The sequence below is a fragment of the Mustela lutreola genome, chromosome 11 (genome assembly GCF_030435805.1).
Source record: "Mustela lutreola isolate mMusLut2 chromosome 11, mMusLut2.pri, whole genome shotgun sequence".
Classification (NCBI taxonomy): domain Eukaryota; kingdom Metazoa; phylum Chordata; class Mammalia; order Carnivora; family Mustelidae; genus Mustela; species Mustela lutreola.
In genome coordinates, this window is record NC_081300.1 from 57,343,652 (window position 1) to 57,361,182 (window position 17,531).

Sequence of the window (17,531 nt, forward strand, 5' to 3'; positions counted from 1 at the left end):
GCACAGAAATGTTTCTGAAATACTCAGTTATTTTAGTCGTCAGACAACCAGCAAAGAGCCGGTGGAGGGAAGGGAAGAATGAGGAGCTTATTAAGGATTTGGGGGAAATCAAAATGACATGTTAGTGATTTTCTAACTGGGCAATTGGAATCTTCAAGGACCACAAATCATTAGCACTTCCGTGGATCACTTCTGGTAGGTTTTAAACTTTCTCATTCGAGGAGAAAGGGAAAAACACAGAACAGTCAAGTATATACTTTGAGAGGCCTGCCCTTCTGGTTCTGTTTGGAGAGGATGTCCCTCCAAAGGGACCCAAGGTAAAAAATGGATTTGGTCTCGTCTCTGCGAAACACGCAGACATGTTGCAATTTGAAACTGCTGAGCTCTCCTTTGGCATGGGACTGTCTTCTTTTCTTTCTCCCCCAAACGTTGACTCAAAGCTAGATAGATTTTAAATAACAAAGTTGCCATCATGTCTGGAAGAAGACAGAGCTCCATGGGAAGTCTCCATGGGTGTAGGCTGCCCCGTGAATCGATCCCTGACTATCCTGGCAGAAAGGAAGCTGACAATAGCTACCAAAATCTCTTTTCCCAGGAGGTGCCAGAGAAGAGGCAGTGGGAATGTGGGCCTGCCTTTCAAAGGCAGAACATGTAGTTGATGATTGATTCATTCCACAGATGTTGGATGTTGGAGCTAAGTGCTGTCATGCCTTGGTTTCTTCCTTCCGATTGTATTTCCATGGAAAATGAAGGAAATATCACCTGCTTATGTGGCACTAATACCTGCTCTAGTGAAAAGGAAATTAAAAATATAATTGATATCAAGTTGGGATATTTGGACTGTAATCAGTGATCGCATCAATGATTTTTTTTCCCCAAAATATATTACAGAACAGTAAAAGGAGAAACTGCCGCATTGATGAGCAGGAAGAAAAGTTGGCTCAGAAGCCATTGCCTTTGCTAATCTTGTCAATAGTGAATATTTTAGAGGGTGCAGGCTTATTTTAGGAACATGTTTTCTGCATGCCAGAAACTGACATTTACCTTGCTCAGAAAATGAGTCTTAAGAGAGATCAGTGGGGGGCCATCTCCTGATGGCTGGAGTTCCGGATTTGGAGGATGCTGGAGATAAAATCTAGCACAGCTAGGAAGTGAAGATCTCAAAAAATAAACAAATGCCCTTTGGTCCTCTTGGGAATAAATAAATATTTATGACAGGCTTTCCCGCTTCATGGAACCACCCCTGCCCCAGTCATAGGTAAAGGTCAAGGGAGCTCTCTAGGGGGTTGGAGGGTGATACAGGCTCAACCATTTGTCTTCTGGTGGAGACTTTGGGCCTGGCCAAAGTGTTACCATGGTTTAAGTAATAAGAGATGTGGACTCCTAACCACTGAGTAAAATTTCTCTGGAGTCACAGAGCATAGTTAGTAGACAACAGTGTGGATTACCATTTCTGAATCCCTGATGGCTTAATTCCTTAATACTTAAACTGCATTAAAGATTAGCATGATTTTCAAAAAGAAATTAAGCTTCAGAATTTATGGGTTATTAAACTAAGACATAGTAACACCTTGATAGCACACAAGTCTTATCTTAAAATCTGTAATTATTTGCAGGGCGCCTGGGTGGCTCAGATGGTTAAGTGTCTGCCTTTGGCTCAGGTCATGATCCCAGGGTTCTGGGATCAAGCTCCTGCATCAGGCTCTCTACTCAGTGGGGAGCCTGCTTCTCCTGCCAACCCTCCTTCAGCTTGCCTCTCTCTCTTGGTCAAATAAATAAATAAAATCTTTAAAACACACACACACACACGACTAATTATTGCATCTTTTAGTCTTTCTCAACACATTAAATATTCTGAATTTCTTTTAAAAAAATCTGCATTTCTTCTTTGCTTAACTAAGTATATGTGAACAATGGCCAATAGCGAATGTGACAGGGTTCGTGGGTATTTAATATTAAGATAGAATAAAACCAGACTCAGGACCCAACACAGAGATGGTATTCAGTAAGCGGTCACTAAATAAGAGAAAGAAAAAAGCCAAATTTGATCCCAGGTTTACAAATCCCTCCTTGATTTTGGAAGTAATGTTTTCTCTAAAACAGATTTCTGTTTTACAACACAGACTTAATACATAGGTTCACAGAAAAAAACTGGTGGATATAAATCAACTTTATTCTTTTCAAAACGAAAGTAAATTTAAAAAAAAAAAAAAAAAAAAGCCCTTCAAGTATTTTTCCTTCTGTCTTCCATTCAGTTCAGGAGGGAGGCAGCCCTTCCTCTTCAACTTGCTGATCTAACAGAATTCCAGGGAAATCACTCTTGATTTCCATGGTAGACATTTGCTGCCCTGACTCTTTGCCACAAGCCCACCATTTTGGCAACTTGAAGACAGGAAACACTATCTCATAGCTCTGTGTCCGCAGCATCTAGAGTCATGTTTGCAGCATTGCCTTCACTCCGGTGGTTGGTGATTGGCTGAATGGAGTTAATGTTTATCCATATTAGAAAGAGAAGCCCAACAAACTTGAGGCACAAATGAAAATTCCTTCTCTGGCCTCTCTAGTTGGAAAGCGGTCCTCATTCATTCTTCCAGGGACATTCTCTGTGCACGCACAGCGTGTGCTCTGCTCGAGTGCCTGGTGTGAGAAGGTACCAGAATACAGAAGAGCTCAACCAGGTTCCTCCTGCATTTCAGAGGCTGGTCTCGAACCTACAAATACCCTTGAATTCCTTCAGGTCCCTCTTCTGTGCCTCTCTATCTCTGTGGACTTGCACTTCACACCACAGGCTCTAAGTGACATACAAACTGTTAGAGCCTACATTGTAGGAAGGAATTTCGAGGAATCGGAGATGCACTCGTTTGCTACAGTTGCACCTGTAAATTAGCATTTTCCCTCAAACGTTCCCCCCACCTTGCACCCCCATTACCAGCTTCCCACCTGGAATAAGGCTTCCCAAGTGTATGTTAAATCTAAGAACAACCTTCTCCCAGCAAAGCCAAGCTTCCTAGCCTTAGGCTTACTGACTGTTTCAGTGTACTTGACCTTCTCATAGTTGCTCATCATTTATTTTGCTTTGTTCTCTTCCTTGCCCTGCTCACCGATCGATGGCAGAGAGGTGTTCATGAAATCCGGGAGATCAGACAGTTTCACTTCACTGGTTGGCCGGATCACGGGGTCCCCTATCATGCCACAGGGCTGCTGGGGTTCGTCCGGCAGGTCAAATCCAAGAGCCCGCCCAACGCAGGCCCGCTGGTGGTGCACTGCAGGTAAGTGGAGCACCCAGAGCCTCTCAAAGGGAGCTCTGTAGGACACGGAGGGTACGGGGCTCTTTTGGAGCGATGACAGTATTTTGGAACGCAATAGAGGTGATGGTTGCACCACATTGTGAAGGTGCTGAATGGCACTGAACGACACGCTTCAGAATGGTTCATGTTATGGGATCGGACTCTCACCATAGCAAGGATGTAAAAGAAGCAGAAGCACAGGGGTCCTTTTTCCTCAGCTGACAGAGCCCTCTTTTCACCCAGTGCCGGCGCAGGGAGGACCGGCTGTTTCATCGTGATTGATATCATGTTGGACATGGCGGAAAGGGAAGGCGTGGTTGACATCTACAACTGCGTGCGGGAGCTGCGGTCTCGGAGGGTGAACATGGTGCAGACAGAGGTAGTCCTGCTCCCCGCCCAGCCTCGGGCTTGGTCCCCCGCGCCCCCCACGCCCCACCTCCCAGAGCCACATGGGGAAGAAACACTGACAATTCTCTCTTCAAAACTCCCCAGAAGAAAAAGTGATAAACGTGGCAATCTCTCTCTCCTTCTTCCTCCCTCCCCCACTTCTTTCTCTTCTCCTTTCATAAACAAAAAAAGGCCAGGAGTCTCCCAGGTCACAGAATCTGCAGCCAGGAACCTAAATTTACCCATGCTTTTGTACCAAGGGCCCCTGTAGAGTCTCTATGTTAAGCTTTCAGGGATTTGGTGCTATTTTCTTTTCTTTTCTTTTCTTTTTTTAAGTTTAAACTAGCTAGTAACTTACCAGAGCAAGACGACTCCTAAGAATAGCGAGGTGTTTGCCAAGTGGCTTAAGGCTAATCTTGGTTCTTGTACACTTGTAATCTTGTACACTTGGTTCTTTTCCTACTGTCCCTACAAATTCTGCCCAGTGGCTTGGCATCATGGGAATTTGCTCATTTTGTAGAAATAGCCCGTACTGACTAGTACTTCTATAGATCAGAATTCAAAGTGTTTCAGGAATTTAAGTGTTTGAGAAAAAAATAAAATTACATCCTGCCCCCCCAAAATTCATATTTTTACTTAATATTTGCTTGTTTTAAGTAGGCATTATATCCACCACCTAGGAAAAATGATTCATAAAACAGAATGAAGGGATGCCTGTGTGGCTTAATCCATTAAGCAGCTACTTTCAGCTCAGGTTATGACCTCAGGGTCCTGGGATCAAGCCCCCCTGGGGTCAGGTTCTCTGCTCAGTGGGGACTCTGCTTCTCCCTCTCCCTCTGCCCGTCCCCCCCACTCATGCTCCCACACATGTGCGCTCTCTCAAATAAATAAATAAAATCTTTTTTTTAAAAAAAAGAAAGCAGATTGCAGACTAAAGAATCTTTCCCATTTAGATTTTGCATTAAAGTTTACAAAAGCCACTGGTTTCAAGTTTATAAAAACCAAATTCCATTTTCAAATAACTTAAATAAAAATAGCAGGAACTCTAAACACTTCCATCATCTTTTCTTTAGAGTAGGGATTCTTTGCTTTAAAGATGATAATGATAGTAATGTATTTTTTAATGTATTTTACAACCGATCAAATGTTGCCACATCCCCTTTCCTGCTTGCTCTGTTTCTAAGGACTAGACTCCTTTTGAGAATTAAGAGTCCTCATAATTTATATAAATTAAAGTAAAAAGTAATTAGACTCCTTTTGCATCCCATATAATTAAAGATCAATAATAAATATGGTAAAACTTTATTGATTAATTGTAAAAGTCTGCGCCAGTTCAGGAGAGGGCCCTTTTGTTTTTGTAAGCCGTGGACTAGCACCCACAGGCAAGAGCTCTTCCCTGGACCCATAAGGACTGTGGTAACTGTCACATTGATGCTTCAAAAGAAGTAGTTTTAAGTGCTTGGAACTATTTATTTTCATAGTGATGTCAAGTTTCCCTGGACGTTCTTTGCACTGTTGATTTGGTTAGCAAATACCTCTTTGCAGGAGAGACAGGAGATTCTGCTCCTCTCCTCACCTGAGTCCCAAACTCGTGGGCGCAGAATGACAGAGGTATAAGCCACAGCTACTGTAGCATGACAGAGCTTGCCCTGGGATTTGTCAGCATCCGCGTGGCTTTCATCAGTCTGTTTCATGCTTCTGCGCTGAGCCCGGGTGTCCCTTCCTCCTGTTGCGCTCTGCGTGTAACCAGTTAGGATACCTGCCAGCTCGCGCTGCACGCGTAACCAGTTAGGGTACATGCCAGCCATCCCACGTGGGCTTCAGCGGGATCCCCCCCTCACCACGGTCAAGTCCTCCTACGTGGTTTCACTGTGGCGGGAGTGGATTGTCCCTGACGGACCACTATCCCGTTCTCATGTCTTTACAAGGGGCTGTCTGCCCTTCCCTAGTTCTCGCAACCCACCTGGTTTCTCTGTTACTAACTCATGCCCTCTGCTTCTCCAGGAACAGTATGTGTTTATCCATGATGCCATCCTGGAAGCCTGTCTTTGTGGAGACACCTCGGTCCCTGCTTCCCAAGTTCGGTCTCTGTATTATGACATGAACAAACTGGATCCGCAGACTAACTCCAGCCAGATTAAAGAGGAGTTCCGGGTAAGTGGTGCGAAAGGGAGAGGCAGCTGGCTGAGACTTTGCTCCTTCAGAAGTCTCTCGAAGTCAGCCCTGGAACCCCTGAGTCCATACAGAGCTTATCAGCCTCGGCATTACTGACATTTTGGGCCGGCTGCTTCTTGGCTGTGGGTATGATCCTGTAGGATGTTTAATGGCACCCTGGCTTCTACTCACTGGGTGCTGGGAGACCTCCACCACACCAGTAGCGACAACCAAAACTCTGTGCGGACATGGTTAGGGGGCCCTGGGAGCAAAGGGACCTGGTTGAGAGCCACTGGTCTAGCAGAGCCATAAACCCCTTTGCAGGCAGCTGGACAGTGCAACGTGGGTGCAGCCAGACCCAGCAAGGGGCACTCACCCTATTCGGTGGGTGGTCTAAGTGTACCTGGCTCTAAGTTACACCCTATCCAACCTCTTCCTCCCAAGCACCCAGACAGAATTGCAGCCCTCCTCAGACCGGATGACATGTGATCCAATCCTCCAGATCCCTGAGGGCCCTTCCTCTCCTCCAGGGGAGAGGAAAGGGCACTGCATGGGGGGGGCGCTGAGTGTGTGGGGGCGGGGGACAGGGAGCCCCCTTCAGGCGGCGGCTGAGGACACTCAGATCTGCCCAAGTGCGAAGGTGAGACGGTGACCCCTATGGTCGCATGCTGTTGCACAGACCCTGAACATGGTGACGCCCACGCTGCGCGTGGAAGACTGCAGCATTGCGCTGCTGCCACGGAACCACGAGAAGAACCGCTGCATGGACATCCTGCCCCCAGACCGCTGCCTGCCCTTCCTCATCACTATCGATGGGGAGAGTAGCAACTACATCAACGCCGCGCTCATGGACGTAAGCCCGGGGGCCCTGCCCCCAACCTTGCCCCGAAGGAAATAGGGAGCCCTTCCTCTTCCCTCCCCTGTTTGTTGGTTTTCTTTTTTCTTTTTTTCAAAGATTTTATTTATTTATTTGACAGACAGAGATCATAAGTAGGCAGAGAGCCAGGCAGAGAGAGAGGGGGAAGCAGGCTCCCTGCTGAGCAGAGAGCCCAAATGTGGGGCTCCATCCCAGGACCCTGGGATCATGCATGACTCCAGCTGAAGGCAGAGGCTTTAACCCACTGAGCCACCCAGGCTCCCCTTGTTGGTTTTCTTAAGCACAAACCATCTTCCACGCAAAGCGCGTACCAGATGCCACGGACGTTTCTGCGTCAGGGCGGATGAAGGCCACCAGTCGGGAGGTATTGATAAATGAAACATGTCCCAGGGACTCTCTGAGCACTTAAATTTTTAACCCGCGGGCCGGAGAGCGAGAGACAGCTATTAAGTCCCTAAGGCAGTGAAGTGGGATAATATGGTTCGCAGCATTATTTTCATTCCCTGTCCTCCTAATTTAGGCAGTAATTAACACGGGGGGGAAAAATGGTCTGTCAGGACAGATAGCACACAACTCATTACTTCCTGTCAGTCTGTTTACTTCTAACTGAATGAACATTTGCTGTTCGATTGATGGGAAAAGTAAATGGATATTTTCAGGGCTAATACAGAAACTCAAATTCTGTTGGTGTGGTATCAGTAAAAAGGTACTTAAATTTACTTGAAGCTCTCCAGAGATGTAAAAAGCTTGTATATCCTTCTGTGGCCGGAATGAGTAACACTGTCACCCCTATAAATGACCCTCAAACAAATTTTAGGAAAGACAGAAGTATTTTCATCGTACCTACTTTGTAAAATTACATTTTCTCGGGACACCTGGGTGGCTCAGTGGGTTAAAGTCTCTGCCTTCGGCTCAGGTCATGATCTCGGGGTCCTGGGATCAAGCCCCATATCGGGCTCTCTGCTCAGCAGGGAGCCTGCTTCCTCTCTCTCTCTCTCTCTCTCTCTGCCTACTTGTGATCTCTGTCTATCAAATAAATAAATAAAATCTTTTTAAAGAAATTACGTTTTCTCCATTAAAATGCTTACTCACAGGGCTGATATTGCCTTTCTAGCAGATACATCAAAAAGTTTCTAAGGGCTACTTATTAAGTTTTTCTGGTGTCAAAGTGAGAATACTTTATCATTACTATTCTGCAGATCATACTTTATCATTACTATTCCGCAGATCAGTCTATATTTAGTCTGTTTGGGTGTGGACAGGGGTGCTGTGATTCATCTGTTGTTAAATGTGCCCAGAATTCTGTGTAACAAATTTCCACATGCACAAGATAACCAAAGCTTCCTCCCCTTCTGTGTTCCTGGGTAATATCTGGACCTTTCTTGTTTGTGTTTGCAGAGTTATAAACAGCCTTCAGCTTTCATAGTGACGCAGCATCCTTTGCCAAACACAGTGAAAGACTTCTGGAGACTGGTCCTGGATTATCACTGCACGTCTGTGGTCATGCTCAATGATGTGGACCCTGCTCAGGTGAGACTCCTGCCCACGGTCAGCTCTGGGTTTGTTCTGTTTGCACATCGAGACACGCAGGTCCCCGTGCCGGGTCCTGAACGCCAGGTGACAGGTGGGAGGCAGAGCTGAAAATGCAAATGTGAAAATCAGATGGAATTAGGGATGGGAGCAAAAGTAATCTGAAACCAAAATGACAGATTGAGATCATAGATGGTGTAAGTGACAAGCAGGACAGGTTCAGAAATTGGCTGCTCCCAAAGGTTGGAAATACAGACTAGAGGGAGATACAGGGTAATGGGTGGAGTTAGAGCTGTGGGATGAGGCACCAAACAGAGCCCGCAAACCAGGGAGCTCTGAAGAAAGTGCAGCAGCACCGAGTGCAGCCCCTCCCCCATCCAGGAGAAGCCGCGTCCTTCTGGGGAATGGCTCACTGGAGCCTGCAGGTGGAGAAGGTCATGCTGGGGGTGACACTGGAGACCAGCAAGTGATTTTAAGGGACAACAATTACTTTTGTCAACTCTTTGGTAAAGATAGCATAAAGGAATAAAACCGGGACTTGAACACAAAAGCGCAGGATGATCAATGGGGCTTTCCCCTAGCTGCTGTCCTTATACATAAAGAGAAAGAATAGGGCTGTGATGGCTCGATACTAGTGATGGGGTTAGAAACATTCCCCTAAAGGGACTTGTCGGCAGGCATTGGCACAGTGGCCCTATAGGTGAATTTATTGCATTCGGGGACGGGTACACTGGTCTTGTACTTAACTGCCATGACAGAGGGCATTGTGGGAAAGATAGGCTTCTCGTGTTTTAAGAATAAACTTGTTCTGAAACTGAATTAATTCTCTATCTGTATAGAGACAAGTTTAAAAAAGAAAAAAAGGCGGGGGGTGTGGGGGTCTGAAGTGTTTCAACATCCAGCCTGGACAAGGTTTTTCCTTCCTAAAATCCATTTTATTGTCATCAGTGTGCCATAAATTCCGTGGGCATTCACTTCAGTTCTATCATGTTTTTAATTATGTTTGAGGCCCTACATGATATTGTTAAGGCTCTAGCCTGAAATCTAGTGAATGAAATAATAATGATAATCCTTGTCCTCATCTAGTCCTTTTTGCTTAAGAAGCTTAAATATTTTAGAAGTCTTCCACACTGATCCCCTCCGAAAGAGATTGTAGCCATTTTTAAAGACAAGCAGACACCACAGTTCAGGGAACTTCAAAGGCCCAACTCAAAATAGCACTAGGGATCCTGATTTTCTAACTCACAATGCCATGGGTTAAATTTCACTAATTCAAGAGTCTTCAGCCAAAGACCATTAAAGGACAAGTGACTGTTCCCTCTTCAGAATCATTTCCTTTCCCCAAATGTGAATCCTGGAACGTAATGACACACTGCCTTTTTCATATCAGTGCATCAGACATTAGTGATTTCCACATGTTCTTTTTTTTTTAATTTTTTAAATTAACATATAATGTATTATTAGCCCCAGGGGCACAGGTCTGTGAATCGCCAGATTTACACACTTCACAGCACTCACCATAGCACATACCCTCCCCAATGTCCATAACCCCACCACCCTCTCCCTCACCTACCCCACCCCCAGCAACTCTCAGTTTGTTTTGTGAGATTAAGAGCCTCTTATGTTTTGTCTCCCTCCTGATCTCATCTTGTTTCATTTTCCACATGTTCTTTTTGAACGATGGTATTGGAATTCTAAAGCCGCATTCTAAACGCGAACTGTCTGGATTCAAACCAAACCTTGGCCGACCCTGGTCGGAGAGACAAAGAGTCCAGTTCCAGTCGGCAGACAGAGCTGATTTTCAGAGTGAGAGAAAGAGGCTCCTGGGACACAGTCATTTAGAGAACACTAAACTGAGCATTTGAACTTGACGTCTCTGCAGTTGTACAAGAATAGCACTCAACTATTTTAAGTATTTATAGGTCCGGTTCATGGACGTGTTATGCACCATTTAAGCCATTTTCTACATGGTTTACTTGGGCTGAGTGCAGAATGTCGTGTGCCAAGAATCACGTGCTGCCCTGGGCCATTCGTATTTCTCTGGTGCAAGTGACGAGCTTTAATCAGGGCTTGAACTGAGAGAACAAGCAGGAAGCACAGCTAGCTCATTCTGGAGAAAAATGGGCAGAATGGTTCAAATGTGCATGGTAGGACTTTTATTACCATCTCAACTTCCCGTCATAACACCTGTTAATTTTAACAGCGGGCACGCTTGGGTGTGAAGAGAAAATAAACATCAGCATGCTGTTATTTGACAAGGCAGTCTTAGAACTTGTCCCCAGGAAGTGCTGGTGTGGAAGGGAAATTTTTATGGAAGCATTATTTTAAAATAAATAAATGTAATTTTTAAAAATTCTATAGACTTAGCTATTCTGGCCTCCTTCTTGATCATAAAGTTCAACTTCTTTGTTATAGAGATTGCTGTTTCAGTGACCTACTGTTAGCTGAAAACTATCTTGCAATCTTGGGTATAAATCAACCTTTGTAACCTTTAGCAACAAAGTTTTAAATACTTCGGAAAATAAAGTCATCCAAAAAAGGAAATTCAACGAGCAATTCTCTTTCCATGGTACATCATTCTGCTTAAACTGAGATAGATTTTTCATCTGCTCTTGTCCCAATAGAACCCAGTTATAAGATAATGAGGTAATTCCCTCTTGGCTCCCCACAAGCCATTTGTCCCTTGGGTAAATCAGAAAGATAAAAATTAAACTCTGCTCCTGAATACCAAGTCCCAAAAGAAGTTTAATTTCAGACTTTAAAGGCCTATTAGTATCTCAGGGCTTCAGAAAAAGGAAACGTCCTGGGGGTTCTTCCCACCTATTTGCAAGTTGAGTGTTTCTGTGCGTTGGTAACAAACAAAGGCCACCTCTTTCAAAAGCCACCCTTCCCAGCATCCCTCCTTCTCCTAAGTTGGACATCATGTTCACACAAAGTTCTGGTGACCCAGTCTCACCAGTGGGGGATTTGGACCAGATCATGAAAGTGCAAACTAACACGGTTATCAGTGTCTTGTCAGTGAATGGCCCAATTCCCAAAAGTGATTACAGATTACAAGGCAAGCCCGCATGAGGGAGGTTGGAGACCTGGGTGTCAGTAGGAACGTGCGCCATCTCAGCTGTCTTGGCTCCTGTGATAGGATCCAGTGGTATCTCCCCACGGCCAGGTAAAGGCATGCAGAAGAGACCTTACAATGGGCAGTCTTGAACAGCATCCCCATGGCCTCCTTGGAAAACAGGATGGCTCAGGACTTAAAGATGCTATCTGAGAAAATGAAGAAAAAAAGTAATAGAGGGACAGGTGAAGCTGAGGAATCAGCCAACAAGGAAGCCCTGAAGCCTACTTGCTAGGAGAAAGAGAGAGAGAAAAGAAAGTGAAGCCAATAGAGGAAGTATTGAGGCCTACTGAATGTCAATAGTGACCACATCCAAACTGTTAGGAGTCAGTTTATTCCTATAATTAACCTCACGTTTCTGTGTTTTGAATTCAGTTGTGTCCGCAGTACTGGCCAGAGAATGGAGTTCACAGACATGGCCCCATCCAAGTGGAATTTGTTTCTGCTGACTTAGAAGAAGACATCATCAGCAGGATATTCCGTATTTATAATGCAGCCAGAGTAAGACTCACAGCTAACCTCACTTATGTTCTGCTTTCATTATTTTCTCATTCGCTGAACAGCTAGGGTGCCCACTCTGTGTCAGTCACCGGTTAGGATTTTGGAATACATTCTAGGTATTTGTGAACAAAACAAAGCTCCCCGACCTTATGGAGCTTACATTCTTATGGGAGAAAACAGACAATAAGTAACAGATATAATCGATATTATAATAGACATAGTATGTTAGAAGCAGTAAATGCTATAGTGAAAAAAGTGGGGAAATAGAAAGCACTAAGGCCATGAAAAGGAGGGAGAAGAAGTCCCTGTCTTAACTAGATGTCCATATGAGCAAAGACCCAACTGAAGTGAGGGAGCAGCCACATGGCTGTCTGTGGAGATAGCTTTGCAAGCAGAAGCAAGGTCCGTGCAAAGGCCCTGAGGTAGGGCCTCCTCTGGTAAGGTCCACAAACAATGACAAGGCTGATGTGGATAGAGCACAGTAAGCGAAGATGAGAGTAGCTAATAGAGTTGTCCTCCTAGAGGGAAAGTGGCCAAGGGTGGGGGTTCTAGGGGACAGAGACCATGTAGGATGTCCAGGCCACTGCCAGGACTGGGGCTTTTGCTGTAAAGGAAATGAGAAGCCAGTACAGGGTTGAGTAGAGAAGAATCACATGATTAAAAAGGAGGACTCTACCTTCCAGGTAGAACAGATCAGTCAGGAGGCCCTTCTAATAATCCAAATGAGAAGTGACCACAGGAGGATGAAGTGGTAGCAGGTGGAGGTACATGAGGCAGAGAGATGCTGATATATTCTGGCAGAGCCAGCAGGGTTTAAGAATAGGCTGGATCCCAGGCAGTAGGGGGTGGGTCTCAAGATTTAGGTCTTGAGAAATGGACCAATGGAATTGATGTTACCCGAGTTGGGGAAGGCTGCGGGTATGAGGGGACTGTTTGGGGTTCACGACATGCATTGGAGAGAAGGCCAGGAAATGGGCTGAGTTTGAGGGGGACTGTTAGATACCTGAGTGGACATGTCAAGTAGGCATGTGAGGATCTGTGAGGGGGGAGTTCCGAAGAGGCCCACCCTGGAGATGCAAACTGATGACTTCCTGGAGTCTTGAAAGCTGTGAGACTGAGTGAGCAGATCAGGTCAGAGAGAGAGAAGACAAGGGGCCCGAGGACGGAGCGTAGGCTTCCATCATCAAGAGGTCAGGGAGAAAGGGAGCCCAAGACAGCAGAGAGGGGAGAAGGAACAGCTGGGGAAGAAAGTGTCAGAGAACGAGAGAGATCACTCACATCAAAGGTGCCGAAGGCTACTGGAGATGTGATCTAAGTGACTTAGCCGCAGCCAGATTAAAACTGTTGCCATTTTTCTAACACTTTCTTTGAATACTCTAATTCTACTTAACTATAAGTAAAGATTCATTGACTACTAACCTCTTTCTCAGCAAGATTCACACCAATACACAAAACCATGGTATGCTCACAGCAAACGCCGTGTAACCTCTATTACCCTGAGCTCACACGTGCTTCCAGATTATAGTTTATTCCTTACCCTTAAATTACCTGCAATTAAGGGAAACCCATTTTGCCCCTTACAGCGTGGTCAGTGCTCACGTTGTGTGTTGTCATTTGGCTTTTGCAAAGCTGTAAGCGTTCTCTTCACTTTTATTTGTCTGGCCTATCATGTAAAACCCCTGGTTTGTTTGTTTGTTTGTTTTAATAACAGCTCCAGATTAAAACTTGTAGCTCTTCAGGCCAGTGGAAGCTTGTTTCGGTATTTATAGGCAGGCCTGTCCTTTAGTAATGGCCTGCTTTGCTGAGAAGTCCAAGCAGGTAGGATCAGCCTGCTAGAATTCCACCAGTAAACAATGCCTGTTTTCTCTCCACTCCTTGATTGCTGCCTGATTCCCTCCAGCCCCAAGATGGATATCGGGTGGTGCAGCAATTCCAGTTCCTGGGCTGGCCCATGTACAGGGACACGCCGGTGTCCAAGCGCTCCTTCTTGAAGCTCATTCGCCAAGTGGACAAGTGGCAGGAGGAATACAACGGCGGTGAAGGCCGCACAGTCGTGCATTGCTTGTAAGTGCTAAGGGGAGCTCTGCACCTCAGAAGGGCCAGACTGGTGTTCTGCTGTCCCCCCAGGTTTACTGCCCTTTGTCTCTCTGTGAATGGAAAAGGAATCAGTAGGTTCTTATTAAGGATTCGGTTTGCTTTGCAGAAAACAAGATACGCACTTTTTGCATTCAGGTGGAAGAGCACTGCTATAAAAATAAGCCTTGACCTTGGGATTGTCCTTCCCCCCCACCAAAAAAAAAAATAATAATAATACCTGAGTGCGTTCATTGGGCTCCTACTAGCTCCTGAGAGCCCAGGGTTACGTTTAGGGGAATTTCCTGAGCTGGTTGTTAAACTGTCAATAACTTGAAATCATCCACAGTGGAAGTTTTACATCACCTACATCAGCAAATGCTGCAAATCCGGGCCCCCTTCCAGTCTGGCAAAGCCGGTGAGAGCATCTTGACCACACTAGTTGCTGATTCTGTAAGAAATTATGTTAGAAGTTTCAAAGGAACTATCTTTCACAGGAACTATCTTTTAAGAGAATGTGTTTGTTTATGTCTTGGTTTTCGCCTGGGCATGTCCATATATAGGAAGATTTGGTGAGAACCAGTATTTCTAAAGTGCGGTTTATAGAAGCCAGAATCTAGAAGGCACTCAAATGGGAAAATCTATGCTCCAGAGCGATGATTTCCAATTGTGGCTGCACACTGAGGGTCATTTGGGGAGATTTTTTAAAACCACAACAACAAAAAACCAAACAGTGTGCCCAGGCCACACCCAAAGCAATTAAATCAAAATCCCTGAGGATGGGCTCCAGACATCCGTGTTTTTTTCAAACTCCTAGATTATCTCAATGTGCGGCCAAGGTTGAGAACCCCTGAATACAGACAGCCAGACTTTTCAGAGTACTTTCACCTGCATTTTCTCACTGGTGATGATATGTAGCTAATCAGCCAGCTGGGATTGGCTTAATGGAGCAAGCAATTAGAAAGTCATGGCAGTTAGGGAAGATATTTAGAGAATTTGTGGAAACTTCGAGTATAAGCTTATGTCTCTTTTCAGTGGAGTGTCATTAGCACACAGTGAGCTCTCTCCTAAATTGATGGGAAAATAAGATTTAACTCTGGGCAGAACAACCCTAGTTAGAATGGTAAGCTTGCCGAGGGACCTCAATTTCTCCCCTTGGTGCCTGTCGCTCACACTGTGCCACCCCCCCCCCCGGGGGGCCCAGGAGGGTCTGTGATATCCTAGAACTCTGCCCTGCTTCCCAGGAGTCAAAAGGTGGCAGTGTCTTGACCTACAGATAGTGATATTCTCTTGAAAAGAGTCTTATGAACCCATTCACACTTAGCCTCAACCAGAGGCCCCAGTCCTTTGTCCTCCCCGCTGACTGCCTGTCCCTTCCTTCTCATAGACCCAGTTCACTAAAGACCTCTCTGCCAAGAAAATGCCAAAGAAGATTAACAGTGCACATCCCCATTTTTATTTTTCTAAGTGTAGATATAACTTCTGATCAGAATACAGCCAGGGGGGTCACCAGTGTGAACTGATATAGTCCCAGCAAGGGAAGTTGACATTTTATTTATGGTCTATATTTTATCTGTTAGGTGTTTTGAGAACAAAACAAAACTAGAAACAGTCTGCAGATACCCTTTTTTTTCTGTCTGGAGTCTGCCAGCATCTGGAACTAGGAATGTGATGTATGCATGGTACCCCTTCGATTAGTATCTTTCTTTCTTTCTTTCTTTTTAAAGATTTATTTATTTATTTATTTGACAGAGAGAGATCACAAGTAGGCAGAGAGGCAGGCAGAGAGAGAGAGGAAGGGAAGCAGGCTCCCTGCTGAGGAGAAAGCACAACTCAGGGCTCCATCCCAGGACCCTGAGATCATGACCTGAGCCTAAGGCAGCGGCTTAACCCACTGAGCCACCCAGGTGCTTCTGATTAGTATCTTTCTAACAAGGGCTAGTGCTGTAAGCTAAAGGACTGGGTCACCGTGGAGGAAGTTGAGGCACCAGGACAGGCCTGAGGGGAAGAAACAGAGACCCCTTAAATCACTGCACTTCATAGACAACCAACCACCAACTACAGTTTCTCAAGACCCAGCTGTGATCCCAGAACTAAGTCATTACAATGCCATTCCACGTGATGTCTACAGTGGGCTATTCTCTGTAGTGCACGGTGGTGGGCATCCATTGTTTCTGCCTTCTTGCCAGCCCAACACCCCACCCCTCTTCTGCTAGGAGAAACTTGACTTTTCCTTGGGAAACATTTTCTCCAATTCTGAAGTCCCTGTGTTTCCCGTGGGGCTGCCTCTTGCTCTCTTGGCGTCAGGATGGGTGTGAGACCCATGCCTGGTAAAAGCGTTTATCATTTAGATTTACAAATCTAAATGGAAGGTATTTTAGTTGTGAGAAACAAAGTTAGGTTGAATTCGTATCCTCCAATATAGGCCAGGAAAGAATGCATCAAACCACGAAAGCTCTCTGCTGTTCATTTCTGAGGGAAGAATGTTATATTCAGCATAGCATAGCGCCACCTAATGGTTGTGGGCAGAGCAGTTCCTGCCTGAGACTAAATGGAATGGTTCCTTGAGCCACATGTACACTCACTGCGAGCAAATAGGGTTTTTTTTCTTTATACATCTTCCAGCTCATAAAGCCAGAAGAAATGGATAGAAGTAAGAGATCACCATTTTGCAGCCCTTGTTGAAGATAATGGACATAGACAGTGGTCATCAGCAGCTGCTGAAAGCATCAGGTGAAAATTTGGTGGGGGGAGAGCAGTGTGGTATCAGTGCGAAGACAGAAAGTAGGCTAATGGAGTGGAAGAGAAAATCCAGGGATGGAACCACACCTCAGGGTCACCTGATTTACAACAAAGACCCATAGCAACACACCTCCTGCAGGGCCAGGCGGCAGGAAAAGACAGCCCGGGTACCTGGTCTCTCTCCTCATGCTGCATGCAGAAATCCTTTCCAGATGGATCATGGGCCCAAATGTGAAAAGCAAAACAATGAAGCTTCCAAGAGAAAATCTTCATGACCATGAGGTAACCAAAGATGATGTCACCCAAGACAGAACACTGGCCACAAAAGAAAATATTGAAAAATTGGATTTCATTAAAGTTAAGCACTTCTGTTCATCCAAAGACACCAAGGAGAGTGCAAAAGCAAGACGGAGAATGGGCAAAGAGTTTTGTGATATGTGCCTCTGACAAGGGACTCATGGCCAGAATGCCTACCCACCGCAAGCCAATAAGAAAAGATCGACCCAATTGTTTGAGCAATAGACTTGAAAGAACTTCAATTTTTAAACAAGATGCACATAGCCCATAAATACAGAAAAGGTGCTCAGCATTATTCATTTTTAGGATATTATACACTGAAACCAGGATCACATGCCCCCTGCACACTCACTAGAATGGGTGAAATTTAAAAGCCAAAAAACAATAACAACAACAAAAAAATGAAAATACCAAGTGTTGGTGAGGCTGCAGAGTAACCAAAACTGCCATACCCTGCTGGCAGGAAGTAAATATGGTGCTGCCATTTTGGATCTGTTTGACAGCCATGCTGAGTGCTAAATATACAGGTATTCTCTGAGCTCTTCCCACCCCAGGTACATGACTACAG

The 17,531-nt window shown here is 45.2% G+C and overlaps 1 protein-coding gene across 8 annotated transcripts in view; it reads left to right on the plus strand.

Annotated features, from left to right (window-relative positions):
* Positions 1 to 17,531, plus strand: part of PTPRM (protein tyrosine phosphatase receptor type M) — a 787,430-nt gene that overhangs the window by 757,793 nt on the left and 12,106 nt on the right. For all 8 annotated transcript variants that reach the window (XM_059139376.1, XM_059139377.1, XM_059139383.1 and 5 more), the window contains 7 exons: positions 3,115 to 3,269; positions 3,531 to 3,666; positions 5,679 to 5,828; positions 6,508 to 6,681; positions 8,104 to 8,235; positions 11,726 to 11,851; positions 13,752 to 13,915. In XM_059139376.1, the coding sequence (XP_058995359.1) occupies positions 3,115 to 3,269; positions 3,531 to 3,666; positions 5,679 to 5,828; positions 6,508 to 6,681; positions 8,104 to 8,235; positions 11,726 to 11,851; positions 13,752 to 13,915 (1,037 nt within the window). The remainder of the gene's footprint in view (positions 1 to 3,114; positions 3,270 to 3,530; positions 3,667 to 5,678; positions 5,829 to 6,507; positions 6,682 to 8,103; positions 8,236 to 11,725; positions 11,852 to 13,751; positions 13,916 to 17,531) is intronic.